The 19,403-nt window shown below is 47.6% G+C and overlaps 3 protein-coding genes across 7 annotated transcripts in view; 2 read left to right on the top strand and 1 right to left on the bottom strand.

The window, feature by feature from the left end:
* The first annotated feature begins 1,680 nt into the window (after positions 1-1,680).
* JPT1 (Jupiter microtubule associated homolog 1) lies at positions 1,681-12,674 on the top strand. Its single transcript, XM_030837617.2, has 5 exons — positions 1,681-1,868; positions 7,913-8,055; positions 8,402-8,499; positions 9,422-9,440; positions 12,407-12,674. Exons 1-5 carry the CDS (start codon positions 1,813-1,815, stop codon positions 12,553-12,555), a joined length of 465 nt encoding a protein of 154 aa, XP_030693477.1. The 5' UTR covers positions 1,681-1,812; the 3' UTR covers positions 12,556-12,674.
* The window catches only part of ARMC7 (armadillo repeat containing 7), a 22,042-nt gene continuing 12,089 nt past the window's right edge, over positions 9,451-19,403 (bottom strand). Inside the window, exons 3-5 of one of the 5 annotated variants that reach the window (XM_030837614.3) lie at positions 15,008-19,258; positions 12,992-13,083; positions 11,138-11,182 (exon numbers count right to left, since the gene is read on the bottom strand). In XM_030837614.3, the coding sequence (XP_030693474.1) occupies positions 18,897-19,258 (362 nt within the window). In that variant the 3' untranslated portion in view covers positions 11,138-11,182; positions 12,992-13,083; positions 15,008-18,896. Of the gene's footprint in view, positions 11,183-12,411; positions 13,084-13,757; positions 13,896-15,007; positions 19,259-19,403 lie in introns of those variants that run through there. The other 4 variants (XM_060291298.2, XM_060291294.2, XM_060291296.2 and 1 more) reach the window with 4 other exon arrangements.
* On the top strand, positions 15,458-17,284 carry NT5C (5', 3'-nucleotidase, cytosolic). The gene is made up of 5 exons (XM_030837615.3): positions 15,458-15,809; positions 16,151-16,251; positions 16,333-16,393; positions 16,614-16,728; positions 16,847-17,284. The coding sequence occupies exons 1-5, from the start codon at positions 15,612-15,614 to the stop codon at positions 17,026-17,028; spliced, it is 657 nt and encodes a 218-aa protein (XP_030693475.1). The 5' UTR covers positions 15,458-15,611; the 3' UTR covers positions 17,029-17,284.

The raw sequence follows: 19,403 nt of genomic DNA, 5'->3' as shown, positions 1-19,403 counted from the left end.
AATAGGTGCTGTTAGCCCCATTTTACAGATGAAGAAACTGGGCTCAAGGATATAAATGACCTACAAGTGTCTTAAATTGGGAGAGAGCAGAACCAGAACCTAGGCTTTTTGGTTTCCAGAGGAAATAAGGCAAGTCAGTACAAACTCAAAAGTTTAGGCCAAAATGGACCCTAAGAGTCAAGTCTAAACCCCTCATTTAACTTAACAAAAAACAATAGCAGATTGTTTAAAAAAAAAAAAAGTATGTGGCTACTTTCCAAGTAAGTCTGATAATAAAAATGTCTGTCACTTTGGTGACTTATGTCAGGACAGGTACTTTACATGCATTACCTCATCCAGTCCTCACAGCTCTATGGAGTCCTTATTTTACGAATGAAACTAGTGCTCAGAAAAAGGTAGGAGTCAAGATTCAAACCTGGATTTCTCCTTTGAGACCCTGAGCTAGCAACCACCATATTCCACTACCTCCTAACTATATGCCTTTTCAGGAGGAGATGCATGCTCACTAGCTAGGTTCACCTGAAGAGTTTTTTGTTTTTGTTTTAAGGTTCTGGAAATTTAAGCTCAGCCTTTAGGAAAGGGAAGATTTTAATCCAAACAAGTAGTGTGCTTCATGCTTCTGTGGTAAGCACATAAAGACATGATCCAGGCCTTCTAGAAGAGAAGAGCTTATCTCTGGCTTTTCCTGAAAGCCCAGGAGAGTGGTTGACCAACACAAACTGCCTGGAAGGAGGAGGCCACACAAAGAGGAGTGTAGTTCACTTGTTATGGAAATACTGAAAAAGAGATCTGCCTTGAGGAAACAGCATGACAGGGAAGGCCTTCCCTCTTGTTTGCCCAAGACTTTGCTAGTACGGTCTTCTAAACAGTCATTCCTGAGCCCTCCAAGTGTGTCTGCATTTGTTGCAGGGATAGATTTACCCAGACAGGTGGAAGAGTCATGACTTAATGGTTATAAACAGCTGCAGAGGCCTGGGCTACTCCCATGGTCTTAGTAGCAAGGGATGTGGCCATTCCCCGACGCCGGGCATTAACCAGCCTTGAGAACAGGCCCTCAAATCGGAACGACTGTAATTTTGGTCCAGTGCACGCACCACACGTTACAGCTAAGTAGTAACATTAAAAGGTAAAGGATTTCCAGTCCTTTTAGAAGGGATCACCTTTGTGTGCTTTCTGTTGCTGATTCATAGTGCTCCTGCTTTGGGACCGTCAGGTTTCCAAACAGGACACAGGAGATATTCAATAAACGTCAATTTGTAGCAATAATTTTCATCCCTTGAGGAGCATGCCCTTGCTACCCTCCATAAGTAAGGCAAATAAATGAATGGTAAAGATAAACGTGCCCTCGGCTTGCGGATTCCAACTCGCCCAGAGCGAGCTTTTCCTTCTATCAAGGTAACTTTTTTAAGTGACAGCGAGCACAACTTGTACCGAGCGCGGGGCAGGTTTGTCCTTTGTCCAATCATCTCCGAGATTTGAGGGTGGGGGAGGGGAAACTTCCCTAGACCTTCCCTGACCAGGAAGAGGGTGGGTTTAGGCTGAGCAGGGGCCGCCTCAGCCCGTCGTGAAGCCGCAGGATGCTTGGCACTCCAGGAAGCCAATAGGAGTGAAGAGGCCCGTTTGAATTGGCCAATGCCGCCGGGGCGGGGGCGGGGTTTGTGAGCCCTATAAAGGCCGCGGTCCGGTTGGCAAACAGCGGCGGAGGTTCTTGCAGCGGTCGCCGGTTCTGGGTTGTGGGGGTACTCTACGCTCCTCAGACCTGACCCTTTCAGCTCTCCGCTCCCGCGCCAGCCTACCTCGCTCCCCGGCGCCATGACCACCACCACCACCTTCAAGGGCGTCGACCCCAACAGCAGGAATAGCTCCCGGTGAGGCTCGGGGGCGGGAGGGCCGCTGCCCAGGGGGCCAGGCGGGTCTGGCGGCAGGTCGTCGGCGGTAACGTGCCCGGGGCGCTGCTCTCGCGCTCGGCCGGGCGGTGGGGCTCGGCCACCGGGCTCCCCCTTTGTGCCGCCGGCTAACCTGACGCGCCGGCCCCGCCCGATTCCTGCTCCTCTTCCATTCATTCCTTCCCTGGAGCTAGGGGCTGGGGAGGGCCGTGGCCGCTCGCGCTCGCAGCGCGGCGGGTTTTCGTTAGTCGGAATGTGCCGAGAGGGTTCGCTTTCTCCCTTTTGTGGCGTGGCTGGCTCGGCCCCAGGGCGGTGGTCTTGGGCCCCGGGTGCCCGGGCAGCCCGCGGGGCACCTTGATCCGGCCCTATTGTCCCACCCCCGCCCACGCGCTCGTGCCTCTGGCCCGGGGCAGGTGGTGGCCCCGCGCCCGGCGTGGCGGTCAGATCCTGCAGCCGCAGCGATCGGTCCGGCGGGCTCCTACCCACTCGGGTCCGCCCGGCAGGTGGCATTTGTGTTCGGGCGGGGCTGGTCGTCGCGACCCTCACCCCCGTTCAGGACCCAGCCGTCAGCCCTCCGCGAAGTGCCTCCCCCTCTGCTAACAAAGGAAAGACCCCTGCTCCTTCCCCTCCCGCGCCCACCTCCGAACGGGAGGGGGAGCGAGTCGTTCCGAGTGGGTTTTCTGCGCTCAGACCTTCGGACCTCGGTGTTTGCAACCCACCTCTTTCGCTTCCCCCTTTGACGTATGCAAAATGAGTTCACCTCTGGCCGCGATTCCCCTGCCGGAGGAGGTTTCCTGTTCTTGGGCGGGGCCGGAGACATCCATTGTCTCTTCCGTACTATCTCCACCTGCGTAGCCGGGGCGTTTCTGGCCACTCATGCCACTGCATTTGGGGAAGGGGGCCCTGGGCACGGTGTTTGGACTGGGAGGGTCCCTTTTCCAAGCCCTTGCCTAACTTGGTGGAAGGGTTTGGATGCGGTGGTAGATGTCTACATTGTCTCGGCTAAGTGCATGCACGCTGTTCTTTAAGGTAGGATACAGGCATCTCAGGGATCCTGCTCAAGGCGTGGAGGAAGCTTAGATTCCACTTTTTCTGAGCATCTCTTCTTCATTGATCATGACCTGAAGTCATGTGTGGCCAGCCTTGGGGGTCCTGGGCAAGTGGCACAAAGGGAGCCATTTTGTGGGGCTAAGAAGACAGCCGTGAAATAGCAGTGTCTCACAAGGGTTGGAGTCCTTGGGGACAAAAAGCAGGCCTCAGCAGTGAGTCTTAGGAGGGAGTGTTGGAAATGACATTCCTTTTCAACTCATTCCTTTCCCTTTCAAAATGTAGAAAAGAATGGGAAAGATTTAAAAAAATAAATTAGTGTGTTACTGGGAGGAAGGGGAACTTGAGTAGGATAGACCTACGAAAACACTGGTCACTCCCTCTTCTGTTGTCATCCTTCCAGTGAGATCATTTTTTTTCAGAGGACGCTGGAACAAATTGAACCTCGGTTTTTCATTTTGTGCTGTGAGGCCAACTTTATGCTGGTCATACTGTAGTGATTGGAATGTGAAAATTTACACATTATATTTAAAAATCTGAGGTTTTATCCTTTGGGGTTGAGTGCAGTTTAGTGCTTCACAAAGAATTTAAGTAACCAGGTCAAATGAATCCTCACACTAGCTTTTTGATTTGTATCTTTGAAATGTGAGACATAAATGACTTTTGGGTCTGCAAAATAAATGTTTTAATTCGCCTGTTGTCATCAATTTCCCTCCAATATTGTAATCTCAAGACTGTAGCATTTTGTCCTTTTATTTACTTCCTACCTTTCCTTCTTGTAGAATCTCACCTAATTCTCTTAAACTTCTTTTCTCCAGTAACATTTTCCTGGCTCCATAAACACATTATAAATTTAGTTCGATAGGGAAGGAATGACCTGCAAAGATCATAGAGCAACTCTGGGACTTAAAGAGAGAAGAAAGAAAGAGTAATTTTTTGAAAATTGCTATCCGCAGTACACGGACACATTTTTGTTGAGCCTCGGATGTGTAATCCTGACCTAGTCATACGCATAGTTCAGAAAAAACAGCAGGATCTTAAAAAATAAAATTGAAATAATTTGTCTTATGATCCAAATCCTTTGTTTGGGGATGTCTCGCTGTTACAAATGGGCTCTCCAACACTGACGTCATCGGAGTAGGTAGTACCTGCTATTGCAAGAGGAACACAGACCTTTAAAAAGTTGGTCTGGTCAGAGCTTTGACTTTCTTTTTAAGCTGGTGATTGGGTTCTAGTGTCTTTTTTTTTTCAAGGCAAAAAAAAATTTCCTGGCCCATTAGGGTTCTGAAGATTTTCATCTTGCTGAAATAATTCATGAGAATTTAATTATGATAGTAAGAAAAATCATTCTAATCTCTAGGGGATGAAGGGGATGACAGTGAAGCAAGTTAATTTTGTTTTTTGTTTTGGGATCTTAGTTCCCCAAACTGTGCCTCATCCTGTGGAAGCGTGGAGCCCTAACCACTGGATCACCAGGTTATTCCCTGAAGCAGGTTAATTTTGATTATAGTATTTCAAGTGTCTGTTGATTTGAGGTACAAATGATAAAAACCTAGTCACTTCCAACTTTAACATAAGAAAATGACTATTAAGAATTTATAACATACCTTTAATTATGATTTAAACAATTTAATTAGCAAACCTAAAATTATCTTTATAAGAGGTATGCCTGAACACATTTATCTTAATTCATATAATGAATTTAATCTAAGTGGATATTTAATATCTGAGACTTAGAAACAGTGGGGTTTTTAATGTTTTACATGTTATAAAAGCGGGTCTTCCCTGCCCGCATGGGGAAAATAATAAAATTTTAATTTAGTATAAATTGAGTACTGAATTTTACTATGGACACAGACACGAATATTAGATTTAGGGGAGGATGCTAGAGGATGTATATAAGAAATAGCTTCAGTCTAAGGCTAGAAAACAAGAAAAGCAATCAAAGCACCAACCACATAGGTATGTAGTTTAAAGAGAAAAATGGCATTAGAGTGGTTCCCCTATTTCAGCACTTTGAGCATGTCTTGTGTGCCTGTCAGGGAGAGGGGATTTGGGATTTGGCCCCATCTCTGTCACTTAACTAATGCTGGGCAATTTATTTAGAACTTCTCAAGGCCTGACTTCGTTCTCTTAAAAAATGAGGCTATTTGCTGAACTAGATAGAGGAGAGCCAAGCCCAGCTGGCACCTGATTTTTACATTGATAAATGGTTGAAAAAGGCAAGAAGAAGAATCTTTCATGACTTGTGAAAAGGACATGAAAATCAAATTTCAGTGTCCAGAAATAAAGTTTTATTGGAACATAGCTGCACTCATTCGTTTTTGTGTCGTCTGTGGCTGCCTTTGTGCTACGTGATGGAGCTAAACAGTTGCAAAAGACCAAACGAAGCACAAGCCAAAAATATTTACTATTTGGCCCTTTACAGAAAGAGCTGGTGACCAGAAGGAGGGTGTCTAACATGCTTTCCTCTCAGTGTCCTACTTGTCATTCTTCAAGGTTATGGAGGGCTTCATGGAGGAGGTGGAGGTTTAAGAAATGGGCTGGATTTTGAAATAGTCGCCAAGGAAAGGGTGGAAAGTGCTCTGGGCAGGAGAAAATATGGGAGTAAATACTCCAAGGTGGAGATAAGCCAGAACAGTTCACTGAACAGTGAAGAAAGTGGCCTGACTGGGTTGGAGAAGATGGTAAGAACTAGATATGGTTGAGAGGCCAAGTTTATCTCGATTTCCTTGTGTTCTGCTTAGGTGTAACCAAGCCTACGTCTGCAAGTGTTCTTGTACATATGTCTAATTATCTACTTAGGATAACTTCTGGAAGTAGAAACGCTGGTTCATATAAGATGCAAACTTAAACATTTGATACGTTTTATCAGAATGTTCTTTAGAAAGTTTGTGCAAATTTATATTCTCACACTTTAATTCATGCTGGAAATTGGCATTTTTTTCATCTTTACCAGCCTAATAAGCAAAAAAAATATCCTTTTGTTTTAAATTTCATTTATTTGCTTGTGAATTTAAATTTTCAGTGTTTAGACGTGATCCATATTTTTTAATTGTCTGTTTACCTTTTGTCCATTTTTCTCTCGATTTTTAAAATTATTTTTAAAAGCATTTATATTACCCTTTGTCAAATGTGTATTTTTGCCAAGTTTAATCTGTCCATTTTTCATGGTTTCTGGCTTTCATCTTGTGCTTAGAAGGAAAGCCCTTTTCTTCAAGACTAGGACCATATTCGTACATGTTTTCTTCCAATATTTTTGTCTTAGGCTTTAAATTGAAATATTTGACCTAGCTGGAATTTATTTTGGTAAATGAAGTGAGTTAAGAATATATATTTTGTTTCTTTAATCAAAATGACTAGCCAGTTAGCCCAACGCAGTTCTCCCTACCGAACTAAATAAAATACTGCAGTGGTGGTCTTTTTTTTTTTCCCCCTGCACCGTGTGGCTTGCAGGATCTTAGTTCCCCGATCAGGGATCGAACCCATGTCCCCTGCAGTGGAACTGCGGTTCCCCAGTGGTGGTCTTTTTGAGAGAGAACTCTGTCTTGACAGAGTCCTGAGGAGAAACTGACAAAACCCCCATTGTAGTAGAAGTTGATAACAGAAATCTCAGTAATTGATAAACCATATTTAATAATCAGTAGATTTGAACAACTCAGTTACAGGCTTTATCTGGTAGACACATAGAATACTGGCAGATACACATTCTTTTCAAGCACGTATAGAAGATTTACAAAACTGACCACATATCAAGCCATAAGGCACATCTTATCAAATTTCAGGGGAACATGTCACACAGACTTTGTTGTCCGTGTGGTAATGAAAAGCTGGAAATCAGTGAACTAGAAAGACCTTATGTTTGAAAACTTGCAGAGCTGAGTTTACACATGACAATGGTATTTATTTGGAAACTTGAATGAAATGGACACCTTCCTAGAAAAATGTTTCTTACTCAAAATGATTTAATAGAAAAACAGACCACTCTGATCACCAATAAAGGAAGTGAATCTGTAGTTAGAAAATCTTTCCATGAAACCATGTCCATTTTCTGTTTTGAGTGGTGACAGGACAAATTCAATTGAGTTTTTCCACAGAGGGGACAAACTGGTCAGCCTGTGTCAAGAAGACCTGGAAATGTGAATGTGCTGTATTTCCTTGTCAAACAAAACAGCTGTAGATGGTATCTAAAGGCGCCTGGACATACAGCATGCCATGGGGTCCTAAACTGAATTTCTCATTGACTTTCTCCTTGTGGCTGGTCACTCACGATGATTAGTGAGAACAGTGAGGTACAAGTGTATCAACAGGGCTTGTGAGTCATGCTGAGACGGGAGAGACTATCACCAGTTTTCCTTGGGCTTCTAAATTGGTCAACTTTTATATGTATATTCTTCCATTTTAAAAATTTCGTTGAAAATAAAAAAATAAAAATGGAACCCTTCTTCTTTTTTTTTTTTTTTTGGCTGCGCTATGGGGCACATGGGATCTTAGTTCCCTGACCAGGGATTGAACCCGAGTCCCCTGCATTGGAAGGTGGGTTCTTTACCACTGGACCACCGGGGAAGCCCCCCGAACAGTTTTTTTTTAAATAAATAACAAGATGTGCTTCTCAACTTCTTTGCAAGTGTGTCCAGCTGAGCCTGATAGACAACACCCATTAGGTTTCTGCCTTTTCCTATAATGGGATGCCGACCAGCCTGCTATGGGTGCTTTCAGGCCGTTTCAGCTGCCTCGTGTGAGGCACAAGCTCGCCACAGATACTACGGAGCGGGATTTCATACCTTAACATCCAGCACTGAATTTATACCACGATGAAATCAATTCCTAATTTTCCCATTAGCAGCTCTCTTTTGTGTGTGTGTGTGGGGGGGGATAGGTGGAATGAGTGGTTGAGAAAAATGAAAGGTGTTTGAAAACAAGTGTGCCAAGAAATGTTTTGATCTGATCTGAAATTGTTGTTTTGCCATCATTCCTAGGGTTTTGCGGCCTCCAGGTGGTGGATCCAATTTTTCATTAGGTTTTGATGAACCAACAGAACAACCTGTGAGGCGGAATAAAATGGCCTCTAGCATCTTTGGGACACCTGAGGAAAATCCCCCTTCCTGGGCCAAGTCGGCAGGTACTGCTAGTATCCGTGATCCCTGGTCAAAGGGACGGACCCAGCAGAACCACCACAGCTGGTTTTGTGCTGATGAGTAAAATCTAGCTTAATCATGAGAGACAACAATTAAAGCTTGTCATGGGAGGAGAGACGAGGACTAAGAAATGGGAAATGCTGGGAGTCTGTGTAACGGATCAGAATAAGGACAACCGTCAGACTGGGTTATTTAGACCCTCTGTAGAACTTTTAAGCCGTCACTCCCTAACACTGTTAGCTCATGTTGTAGTATGAGACTAACTAATTAAATAGTGTTTTGCTTTAGGTCTTTCCATTGTATTCCTTAAGAAAGTATATTTTGATTCAGGTGCCAAGTCTTGTGGTGGCCGGGAAGATTCTGAGTCATCTGGACCCCAGAGAAGTAACTCTTCTGAAGCAAACCCTGGAGACTTCTTAGATCTGAAGGTCAGTGTGACAGTATGGGCGGAAAGACAGGCTTTGAGGTTTATACAGTTGAGAAATTAATTCCACCTGCCCTGCACCACCCCCATTGTACTGAGACCTGCCACTGGAGTTTTACATAAAGGTAGTTAGGAAAGGGACTAACCATACTGGTGATGGAAGATTGACAGTCAGTCAGAAAGGTGAGTCAATGGGATCTTGGTCTGTTCATATGTCTCTGCTACCACTAGGATTAGTCTCTGTCCTTCAGTATTGATTTTTGAAACTGGATCACTCGTACTCCGTGTGTATCTCACACATAGTAGCATATCTGAGCTCAAGGACTGTTTCAGTTGTTGGCAGAGGTTGCCCAGTTGTTTTGAGCTGAACTCCAGGAGGCTGTATACCATGGTGTTACCATTCTTTGTCTGCAGGTGATCACGGCCTGTGAGCCCCAGGTGTGTGTTTGGAAAGCCTGGTGGGATGTCCCCCTGAGTAGGGACCTCAGAGCACATGGAGGCATCAGCCATCTGGGTGTGGGGAGACCTGCAGAAAGGCTCTGGAATTGATGGAGGTCCTTCAATAGCTAGATCAGGAGAAAGGAGGGGGGAGTGGAAGGACAGGTTTGCCAATTTCCTGTTCTGATAAAAGATCCTCTGAAATGCGAATTGATATGAGGTCATCAGCGTAAATGTTAAGGTTTTTTTGGTGTTCGGGGCATGTTACTGGCACTGGGACAATTTGTCCAGCAGCATATCTGTGTAGCATTGTCCCAGGGTGAATAAAGTTTGTTTACTGTAATGGCAGCGTGACCCTGAACTTGACTACATCAAAACAAAACTTCACATTTGGCTTCAAATAGACAGTAGCTTCTCTGAACTCTGTTTTTCTTTGTGTGTGGCAAAATTAAAATCTGAAGTAAATTGTTAATTTTTTTCTTTTCCAGGGAGAAGGTGATGTTCATGGTGAGTACTTCTGAAAAAGTATCACAACTTCTGGTTCTGTAAATGTTAGAATAGACTGGAATTTGTATTCAAGTCATGTCTTGGGGAAGGAGATTGGGGAGTGAACCTGGCTTTACCCCAACGCCAGCGCCCTCTGGGTGGAGAGGAAGGCAAAATGAAACTGGAAAGCTAGCAAGTGTGGCCACGTTTGGTATCGGCCAGCAGTGAGAGCAATGCTAGAAACGAACTAGAAAGGAAAACCACTGGAGAATCCTTTAAGAACAGACGGGCGTTAAGCAGGTTGGTATTTGTTACACTCAATGAGAGCTTTTTAGTAAAAGTCTCTAGCATTTCAAGTCAGCCCTCAGCATTTAATTTAGAAAATGTTTGATTTTATACTGAGCTGCTGTAACCCTGTGATCTCGTGAATGATGACTTAGCGGGCCGGTGAAGTTTTCATTTAGCACCCATATCACCAATTACATGTGGAAATGAGCTGTAATCATTTAATTATTTAAAACCTTTGAAGTACTTATTGGCACTTCTTCAACAAGCGCCAGAGAGTTGCCGGTGCGTGTGATGAGAGGTTTACGCATGTCGGCCAGCAGCAGTCAGGTTAAAGTTGACTCAGTGACATGCAGCCGTCACAGGGCGCCCTGATCTAGGAGGATGAAGCCGCTTCCTCAAGGCCTTTTTCTGCCATTACAATTTGCGAGTCAATCTTCCAGGGAAACAGAAATGTTTAACGAGAATCACATTCCCCTTCCGTCCTCTCATCGTTTCTTGCTGGGCATGACGGGAGGAGGTGTATTAGTTATTGTTCCTGTCCAACTTGTTCCATTTTAAAAAGATTGTTCTAGAGGTAAAGAAAATCTAGGCTTTTTGATTCTGCTGCTTTTCATATTCTGAAGTACTTCCAATGTCAGACCTTGTTTAGCAAGCATCAGCTAATCTTTCACTAATTTTGGCCAATGGATATAATGAGAAATTTGGGGAGCCCAGAGAAGTGAGAGCCCTGAAGTTAGGAAAAGATAAGTCATTTGCTAATGATTAATTCTCCCCCCCCACCCCCAGCTCAGTGTTGCAGATCCTTGAGGTGAATGAATAGCACAGGCAGCTGTATAGTGCAAGTCCTTCCTTTTTTTTTTTAAATGATCATCAATTTTGCCACCTGATTATTCTGTGTTCCTGACTGCTGCTACTTTCAGCTCATTTGGCATAAAATGACAAGGGCACAATCATTCAGGACAGGTCTGGAGAGTAAAGGTCGACCCCAGTTCTGTTGGCAATTTCACTGCAAAGCCAAGCTGTTCTGCTCAGTTGAAATAAAACACATTTTGTTTGGATATATTGGCATCATCTTTTGGGTAAACACAGGAATGGCTATAGGGAGGACTTTGGAAATCTTGAAGAAAGAGGGAAAAAGTCCAGGAAGTTTATTTTTTAAAGTTTATTCATTTATTTATTTATTTTTGGCTGTGTTGGGTCTTCGTTGCTGCGCGTGGGCTTTCTCTAGTTGCGGTGCGCGGGCTTCTCATTGCGGTGGCTTCTCTTGTTGCAGAGCACGGGCTCTAGGTGCGCGGGCTTCAGTAGTTGTGGCACACGGGCTTAGTTGCTCCATAGCATGTGGGATCTTCCCGGACCAGGGCTCGAACCTGTGTCCCCTGCACTGGCAGATGGATTCTTAACCACTGCGCCACTGGGGAAGTCCCTAGCGTTTTTTCTTTTGCAGTCACTCTTGACTTTGATTCAATGGAAACTACCTGTTTAAGGATATATGCTTGTTGGGAATTTCACAAATCAGTCAGAGAATCAATCAAGCAATATTTAGGATATCGGATAATAATACACTAATTCTTAAAACTTTAATGTGGAAAGTGCCGGGTTAACATGATGGGAGTGACTGGGTTAATATATTACAAATCAGTAGCGGGGAGGTAGATTCTTTAATAAATGTCTGTACAACTGGATATTATATCGTTTAAAAAAAAAATCAACCTCACCCATTAATCATGAAAATGTAACATATAACAGGAATTTAAAAATATTTTTCACCCATCAGTTCGTCAGATATTAAGGTGAGATGGTTATCAAGTGGTGGAAATGGAAAGATGTAGGGAGAGCATACTCTGACACGGGCAGTGGGGTAGAACTTGTACAGCCACTGGGGAAGGTGGTGTGTAATCTGTTCAAATTGAAGATGACAGCTCGTGTCCCCGTGGGCACACGTTCCAGAGTGTGTGCATTACAGTTTTGGAATGGTTGGATTAGTTTCAATTTTTTGCTGTCGGTAGAGGCTTAATCATATATACTCTGTACATAATATAAAGCAATTATTTAAGCAAGGTGGATCATGACCATGTGTGTAAGTGGGGGTAAATGTCCAAAAGTTAAAAAAGAAAAAAAATTGATATTATTTATGTTAAATACAACAAAAACACTATTCTATGTAATTTGCTGGAAATAAAATACACAAAATATACATAAAACAAATGGACTAGAGGAATGCACACAACTAGTAGTAGGGCCTCTGTGTATAGGGAGAGGAGACCCACAGAGGTGGAGCGGTGGTCAGTGACCTAGAGCTTTTAGCTGCGGCATGTGTGTGGGATCTAGTTCCCTGACCAGATATTGTGATGGGCCCCCTGCATTGGGGACGCGGAGTCTTAACCACTGGACCATCAGGGAAGACGGACCTAGAGCTTATCTGTAATGTTCTCATTTAAAATATTTATGTCTTCATATATTTCTGTAATTTAGAAAGGAACGTACACAGAAAAAGATCTGGGGACAAATATAGCAAAACATTAACAGTGGTTAATTCTGGATAGTGGCTGCCAGATGGTTGGTAATTGTTGGTTTCTTCTTTAAAGCTCTAGGTATGGTTTGAACCATCCTCAAAAAAAAAACCCCAAAAGCCAAAACACTTAGGCTTTTCATCTTCACTGGGAATAGTTATTAGCCTTAATTTCATTCTGTTTTCCTAGAAAACGTAGACACAGACTTGCAGGCCAGCCTGGGGCAGAGCGAGGAGAAGCCTGTGCCCGCTGCCCCTGTGCCCAGCCCAGTGGCACCGGCGCCCGTGCCATCCCGGAGAAACCCCCCTGGTGGCAAGTCCAGCCTCGTCCTGGGTTAGCTCCGTCTGCCCTGAACTCTGTCTTTTCGTTTCTTTGTTTTCTCCATGCTTGTGAACTGCACAACTTGAGCCTGACTGTACATGTTTTGGATTTGTTTCATTAAAAAAGAAGCACTTTATGTACTGCTGTCTTTTTTTATTTTGGAAGAACAGGTTCTCTGTCTGTCCTGATTCCTCTGGGTGTATAGGCCTTGGCATGAGTGTTTTCTAGTAGTAGATTGGAGGGAAAGCTTTGTGACACTTAGTACCGTGTTTTTAAGAACAGATAAATTGGTTTCAAATGTGTTAGAGGATCTTTTGTACTGAGGTTTTTAAAACCCTTTTCTTGTCAGCTTTACTAGGGTTTACCAAGCCTGGATCGGACAGGCCAGTAAACGGTCCACAGGCGCTGTCCCTTCAGGCCCCCCAAACAAGGGTGTCTTGATGCTGAACCTACCTGGTGTTGCCCTAACTTGTCAGTGCCCGTTGCAAAAAGCATCTTCCTGTGCCATATGGAGCGACAGAGGCCTGCGCCCCATGCCTTGCTGCCTGCAAAGCAAAAACACAAAACAAACAACTGCCTTTCATTTCTGAACCTTGAGAAATATTTCAGCCAGATACTAACTTGGCTGGCTGAGCAAAGCCTGCTGCTCCCACGCAGAGGGAGGCTTCGCTGTGCGCTCAGACTGACGAACTCCAGGTGGTGAAGCAGGGGTGGGGACCACATGGAAGTGGGACTTCCTGGTGAAGGGACCCCCCCCCCCCCGCCCCGGGGGCAGTGCTCTTCTTAGATAACTTGAAGCTGTGTGCATGATGCTGGTGCTTGACCATGAAAGAAAGTCTCATCCTTAAAACGTGTTGTACTTCACAATCCTGGACTGTTGCTTAAAGTAAACAATGTACAAATTTTGAAACACTGTGTCCTGTGTCATCTTTTTGAGATTGTTTCAGGAGTTCTACTTGCTTAGTTGCTTTTTTCTTTGTTACTATCAACCTTGTTGCCCAATGATTTGATGAGCCATTAAAGTTAAAACACACTAAGGAAGGCCCAGAGAGAAGTGGGCTTCTCTCTAAAGAAAGCAGCTTTCAAGTCAGAGAGCACGAGTTCAGAATGCCAAAATGAAAATTAATGGCTCTCTGGTAATAAAATACAGGAATAATATGGATAATTGGTATCCAAAATAATTATTAGCCAATACCCTTCACACTCTTCTACCACCTACCCTCCTGTGCTGGGTGCTAACATTCAAAATTTCAAGTCCTCTCATGCCTGTAGGGTGCTTCTCAATGGTGGGTGGTCAGAGAAGAAGGCTCCAAAGGAAGGGTCCACGTAGATAGAAGGGGACAGGGTCATCTGAGTCCTCTCAAGTGATACAGGAGACAGAAGATGGGAGAAAGCTCACTAGGTGCTAGGCAGAAAGTTCCAGACCAACATGCTATATTAAGTGTCCATTGGGCACTGTAAATCGGCTTTTTAGGTCTAGCTGTGCTACCGACCAGCTATGTGCCTTGGGCTTGTCATTTGGAAGCTCAGGTTCCTAACTTAAAAGCAAGACTTTTGAATGAGGTCACCTCTAAAAACCTTCCCATGACTGAAATGACTCAAACCTAGTGTGTAACCACCAGCTATTCTGACTTACTGGGCATGTCTTTGGGAAGAATAAGGGTGACCATAGGTTGTGGAGGTGTTAAGTGTTTCTCCCTTACTGTGTAAAGTATCTGCAAAATGGAAAATCAACAGCTGTGCTACAGTCTTTCCAGGTTCACCAGAACAGGTTAGCCCTACCAATCACCTGAGTTACGGTTTGTCATGACTTCAGAGATAGGGAACCTGCACCCTTTTCTCTCAGTAATGGTGGAGCTCCTGGGCAAGAGAGGTCCCTGATTTGTGTCACAACTTGTAACTTGGCTTTAGTTTTTTATTCTGTGAAGGTAAGTGCCTAGCCTAAAGGTGTTCTGCCAGTCATTTTGGTACTATTACAGATTGTAGAAAATTCTATGTAAACATGTTTGCTAAGGGTGTTGAATTTTCCAGTTAGAAAGCTTAGGGTTTAGAAGATGAAGTTGAATGATCTTAAAATGATGACGATGGCAGAAGAATCAGCATTTTGTTGACAGTGTGGACTTTTTACACAGTTATGTGCCTCAAGTGGCTTGGTGTTTACTGCTGATGTCTATTCTACGTCTTTAGCATTTTAAAATTAGATCGCCAGGCTCCCCTTCCTTATGCTTCTGTTCCATTGGGTTTAGACATATTGGGGTGCTGAGGTGGGGAACTACAGGAAGATGGGTCACTTACTCAAATCCGAATCTAGTCTGTAGGTAAATATATTTACATGTAGTCAGGAAATTGTGTGAAATCTACGAAAAGGAGAGTCAACAAAACTTAGCAATGCTCAGCAATTTCTAGAGGAGGGTGGAGCTGCCGATCCTAGAGACCTGTCAGGTCCACAGAAAGGACTGTCCCGATTACCTGAGCCTGGTGGAAAAATCGCCTCTTCCAGGTGGAACTGGATGTTTAAAGCAGATGCTCCCATGTTTCACGCCAACTCTGGTTTATGAATTCGTCTCTGAGGAGCTCTGCTCACACGAACCAGTTGTCTTCAGCAGATTCATTCACTTCTAACCGTTACTGGGAGTCCCCGTGATTCGGGCCGTGGGTTGGTGCTGCCGTGACGGGGCGGAAGCTCTGCTCCGGTCCCCACAGCAGGGTGCGCAGGTATGGCGTCTCAGGTTTAAGGAGGCTTGACTCCTTGTTAGACGACGCTTCCCAGTATTTAGGATAGTCCCTCCTGTCGGGCCCCTGGAAGTTCTGCCCCGAGTAACATTCGGGGTGAGCGAGGACGTCTGCTACAGCGTGGAAGGCTGCTGATGTGCACGTAGGTGCGTCCTCAGACCAGAAAGCAGCCCAAGCCATCGCCACGCCGCCCCCCACCCCCCCGAAACGGGGCTGCCCATGCAAATCAGCCGCGGTCGGGCCCGCCCACCCCACGGCTCCGGAAGCTGCAGTCCCCTTGCCCAGCTCCGCGCGGCGGCTGCCGGGGCCACATTTCCGCCGGGCCGCCTGCCTAGCTGCGATGGCGTTGCAGATGGCTGCGCGGCGCGGGCGGCCAGTGCGGCTGCTGGTGGACATGGACGGCGTTCTGGCGGATTTCGAGGCCGGCCTCCTGCGGGGCTTCCGCCGAAGCTTCCCCCGGGAGCCGTACGTGCCGCTGCAGGAGCGCCGCGGCTTCCTCGCCTGCGAGCAGTACCGAGCCCTGCGCCCGGACCTGGCGGTAGGGAGGTGGGGGGGCCCGGCGGCGCGGGGCCGCCCTGGAGCGGGGAGCCCCGACCCCACAGGACACCTGGGAGCGGGGAGACCTCCCCTTGGGTCAGGACTGTCTCTGCTCCATGTCCAGTGACACCTTCCTGTTTAAAATTAACAAAGCTCTCACTTCAGAATCCACAGTTCACCTCAGGACTAGACAGTCTGGGGGAGTACTTACCCCTGAACAAAGTCCTCTACCTGAGACTCTGATTTGGGGACCGAAGCGCCCCCAGGAACTTCGAGAGTCCTCGCTGGGGCTGGAGAGGTCTGCTGGGATCAGAGCCAGGACAGGAACACTGTATCTTTCAGGACAAAGTGGCCAGTGTGTATGAAGCCCCAGGCTTTTTCCTAGACTTGGAGCCCATCCCTGGAGCCTTGGAAGCAATGCGGGAGATGAATGACATGCAGGAGTGAGGAAGGGCGGGGAGGGAAGGGGTGGGGAGCAGGCGCTGGCATCACCCTGTCTAACCGCCCCCCTCCCCCCCCCGCAGCACCGAGGTCTTCATCTGCACCAGCCCTCTGATGAAGTACGACCACTGTGTGCACGAGAAGGTGCGGCTGCCCCAGCACTTCACCCGCAGACTTAGGCTCCTAAGCCCTGGTCTTCTAAAGAAAGCGGCAGAAACACAGACAGTCGGGGGTGGGGTGGGGGGTAGAGGGGAGCCCTCTCTCTCATGAGCTGCTGTAGACCCTCCCTCACACCTACTTGCTCACTGGCCCTGACTTCAAGGGCCCATCAGGCCCTACTGAGCCACCTATGCCCACCTCACAGTACCGCTGGGTGGAGAAGCACCTGGGGCCCCAGTTTGTGGAGCGCATTATCTTGACGAGGGACAAGACGGTGGTCTTGGGGGACCTGCTCATTGATGACAAGGACACCATTCAAGGTAGGAGCCCTTTTCCCTAGCAACCTCCAGGCATCTAGCCTGCTGGGATTAGGGAGAGGGGGTAAAAATAACCAGATTACAGAGTGTATCACTGCCTTCCTCCCGTGTCCTGTCCCAGGCCAAGAGGAGACCCCAAGCTGGGAGCACATCTTGTTCACCTGCTGCCACAACCAGCACCTGGCCCTGCCCCCCCCACGGAGACGGCTGCTCTCCTGGAGTGACAACTGGAAGGAGATTATAGATAGCAAGCGGGGAGCCCTGCAGCGGGACCGAACCGGCCTGGGGCCGCCCCAGGAATAAGGCGAGGGGCCATGGCCGTGGACAGTAGCTGAAGGAAGGGAAGGCAGACCAGCAGGGAGCCCAGGCAGAACTGAGTGACAGGGCAGCATCATGGCAATGACCCCTCAGCACTGTGCCAGCCACCTGAACCCTCCTGGCAGAGCTGGCCTGGAAACATGGTGGGAAAATCAGGAACCTTTTTAATAAAACACTTTGGCTCACTGCTCTCTTATGGCCTTTTATTTGGGGGAAGCGAAGGGACAGGAGCCCCACAGGGGCAGCTGGGACAGAGGCCAATGAGGAGGCCTTTGCCTCCCTCCCTCTCGTCTCCTTAGTCCATTAGTTCCATAGTCTGCCCACCTCCACGTCCACCTGGAAACCATTCCTCTCGAATCTGCCTTTCCTTGGCCATGTAAGAGGTCATCCTTGGGCTTTCCTGGTGGCGCAGTGGTTAAGAATCTGCCTGCCAGTGCAGGGGACACGGGTTCGATCCCTGGTCCAGGAAGATCACACATGCCACGGAGCAACTGTGCCACAACTACTGGGCCTGTGCTCTAGAGCCCGCGAGCCACAACTACTGAGCCCACGTGCCACAACTACTGAAGCCTGCGCGCCCTACAGCCCGTGCTCTGCAACAAGAGAAGCCACTGCAATGAGAAGCCTGTGCACCGCAATGAAGAGTAGCCCCGCTTGCTGCAACCAGAGAAAGCCCGCGCGCAGCAACAAAGACCCAACGCAGCCAAAAATAAATAAAATTTTAAAAAAGAAAAAAAAAAGAGGTCATCCTTAAGGGAGGCCAGGACCTTCCACTGCTCCTGAACCCCACCTTTCTAAGGGGGCCCACACCCCTTCCCCCGTGCTGAGCAGCTGACACTAGACTCTGAGCCATTCGCTTGCTGTCAGTATCTGGTCCCATCTCCCTCGAGCACCTCTCTTACTTGCATCCCTGAAGCCAGCCTGAGACAGATTTCCAGGGACAGGGACCCCACCACCACCACCTCACTAACCCTGATGGCAGAGAAGGCAGGCCAGGGCTTCCAGGCAAGTACCATGGGGTGGTGAAGGGAAAAGACAACAGCTCGTAGAGTTTGTGCCTGTATTCTAATGTGTCACCCTCATGGCCTCCGTCTTAATGCCTGATGGCCATGTTAACAGTCACTGGGCTGTGACACTCAAGATCAGGAACCACGTCTTCGTCTTTGAAGCCCTAACATGGTCCCCGGCTGATAGGCCTGTGTAGATAAACAGTTAATCCTGGGCCACAGAGTTCTCCAGGCCAGCATTCACCATGCCCAACACCCAGCCTGGAGAGCTTGCAGGACAGGTATCCGGCCTCCACAGCAGTGGACACAACACTTCCCCAGCTTCCCAGGGCCCCGAAATACTTTTAACAACAAGGCTTCTCATTTCTATTTCTCAGAATTACTCCCGACACTTCTGTTAAGGTATGATGCCTGTTTCCTCAAGCTCAGGCAACTCTCCTAAGCCCCAGGCCCAGCTGTTCCTCAGGAGAAACACCATCTGCAGAGCCTCTGGGTCTAGGGACCTGCTGCTTCTCACACGAGGGTGACAGCTCGGTGGCGGGGTGGGCCAGGAGGCAGGACCTTCGCCTCTAGCTGGTTGAGAGCGTCAGCCTGTCAAAACGGCACCCTTCAATTTCCTTCTCCACGTGTCTCAAAGTCTGGCTTCCTCACTCATCTCCTGGTGCCTTTCATCACAGTGTAAACACCTGTCCCACTGAGAAAACTCGCCTTTAAAGGGGTTGACAAAGCACCACTTGGGGAGAACGTGCACAGTGGGAGCTTTGCTGCTCCCACTTCCTGAGTCCCCACCGGGATTCTGGTCTTGTCTCTGGCAGTGCCGGTGCCGCGGCCTGAGGGCGCCTTGGATCAGGGCTGCTGCGGGGCCTCAGCCCTTGGTAGTGGGATCCCCAGGGCAGAGTGAGCCCGCCGGCTGCGGGCTTCGGCCACCTGGCTGGGGGAGCAGAAGTCTTCCAGGAAGATCTGGGCCAGGTTCCGGAGCCTCGCGTTGGCCGAGAGGGAGAAGCGCACCATGCACTGGACCACGGGCGTGGCGGTCAGCTCGGGGTGCGAGCTGGAGCCCGGCGAGCTCAGGTACATGATCGTGGTCACGGCGGACAGCACGGTCTCCTCGTTGGGACTGGACAGGCAGTCGATGATGAGTGGGACACCCCCAGTCTGCAGGATGTGCTCCTTGTTGGCCCTGTCTGAGCACAGGTTGCAGAGGCCTCCTGGGGAAGAGCAAGGTGAGTCTGGATGCCTTAGCCCTGGGCCTCCTTCCATCTTTCCTCCGCCCACTGAGTCCCAGGGAAGGCCCAGGCCTGAGAAGGTGGCCCAGGGACCAGGGATCCCAAGTCTATTCTGATCTCCAGCCCT

This window comes from Globicephala melas, chromosome 20, assembly GCF_963455315.2.
Source record: "Globicephala melas chromosome 20, mGloMel1.2, whole genome shotgun sequence".
NCBI classification, from domain to species: Eukaryota; Metazoa; Chordata; class Mammalia; order Artiodactyla; family Delphinidae; genus Globicephala; species Globicephala melas.
Note: the sequence above shows the minus strand (reverse complement) of the source record. Positions and strands in the feature narration are given on the sequence as shown.

Coding starts and splice junctions, on each gene's coding strand:
- JPT1 (XM_030837617.2), top strand. CDS start 1,813: ATGACCACCACCACCACCTTCAAGGGCGTCGACCCCAACAGCAGGAAT. Junction 1,869..7,912: donor AACAGCAGGAATAGCTCCCG/GTGAGGCTCGGG, acceptor CATCATTCCTAG/GGTTTTGCGGCCTCCAGGTG. Junction 8,056..8,401: donor TTCCTGGGCCAAGTCGGCAG/GTACTGCTAGTA, acceptor ATTTTGATTCAG/GTGCCAAGTCTTGTGGTGGC.
- NT5C (XM_030837615.3), top strand. CDS start 15,612: ATGGCGTTGCAGATGGCTGCGCGGCGCGGGCGGCCAGTGCGGCTGCTG. Junction 16,252..16,332: donor GAGATGAATGACATGCAGGA/GTGAGGAAGGGC, acceptor CCCCCCCCGCAG/CACCGAGGTCTTCATCTGCA. Junction 16,729..16,846: donor TGACAAGGACACCATTCAAG/GTAGGAGCCCTT, acceptor GTCCTGTCCCAG/GCCAAGAGGAGACCCCAAGC.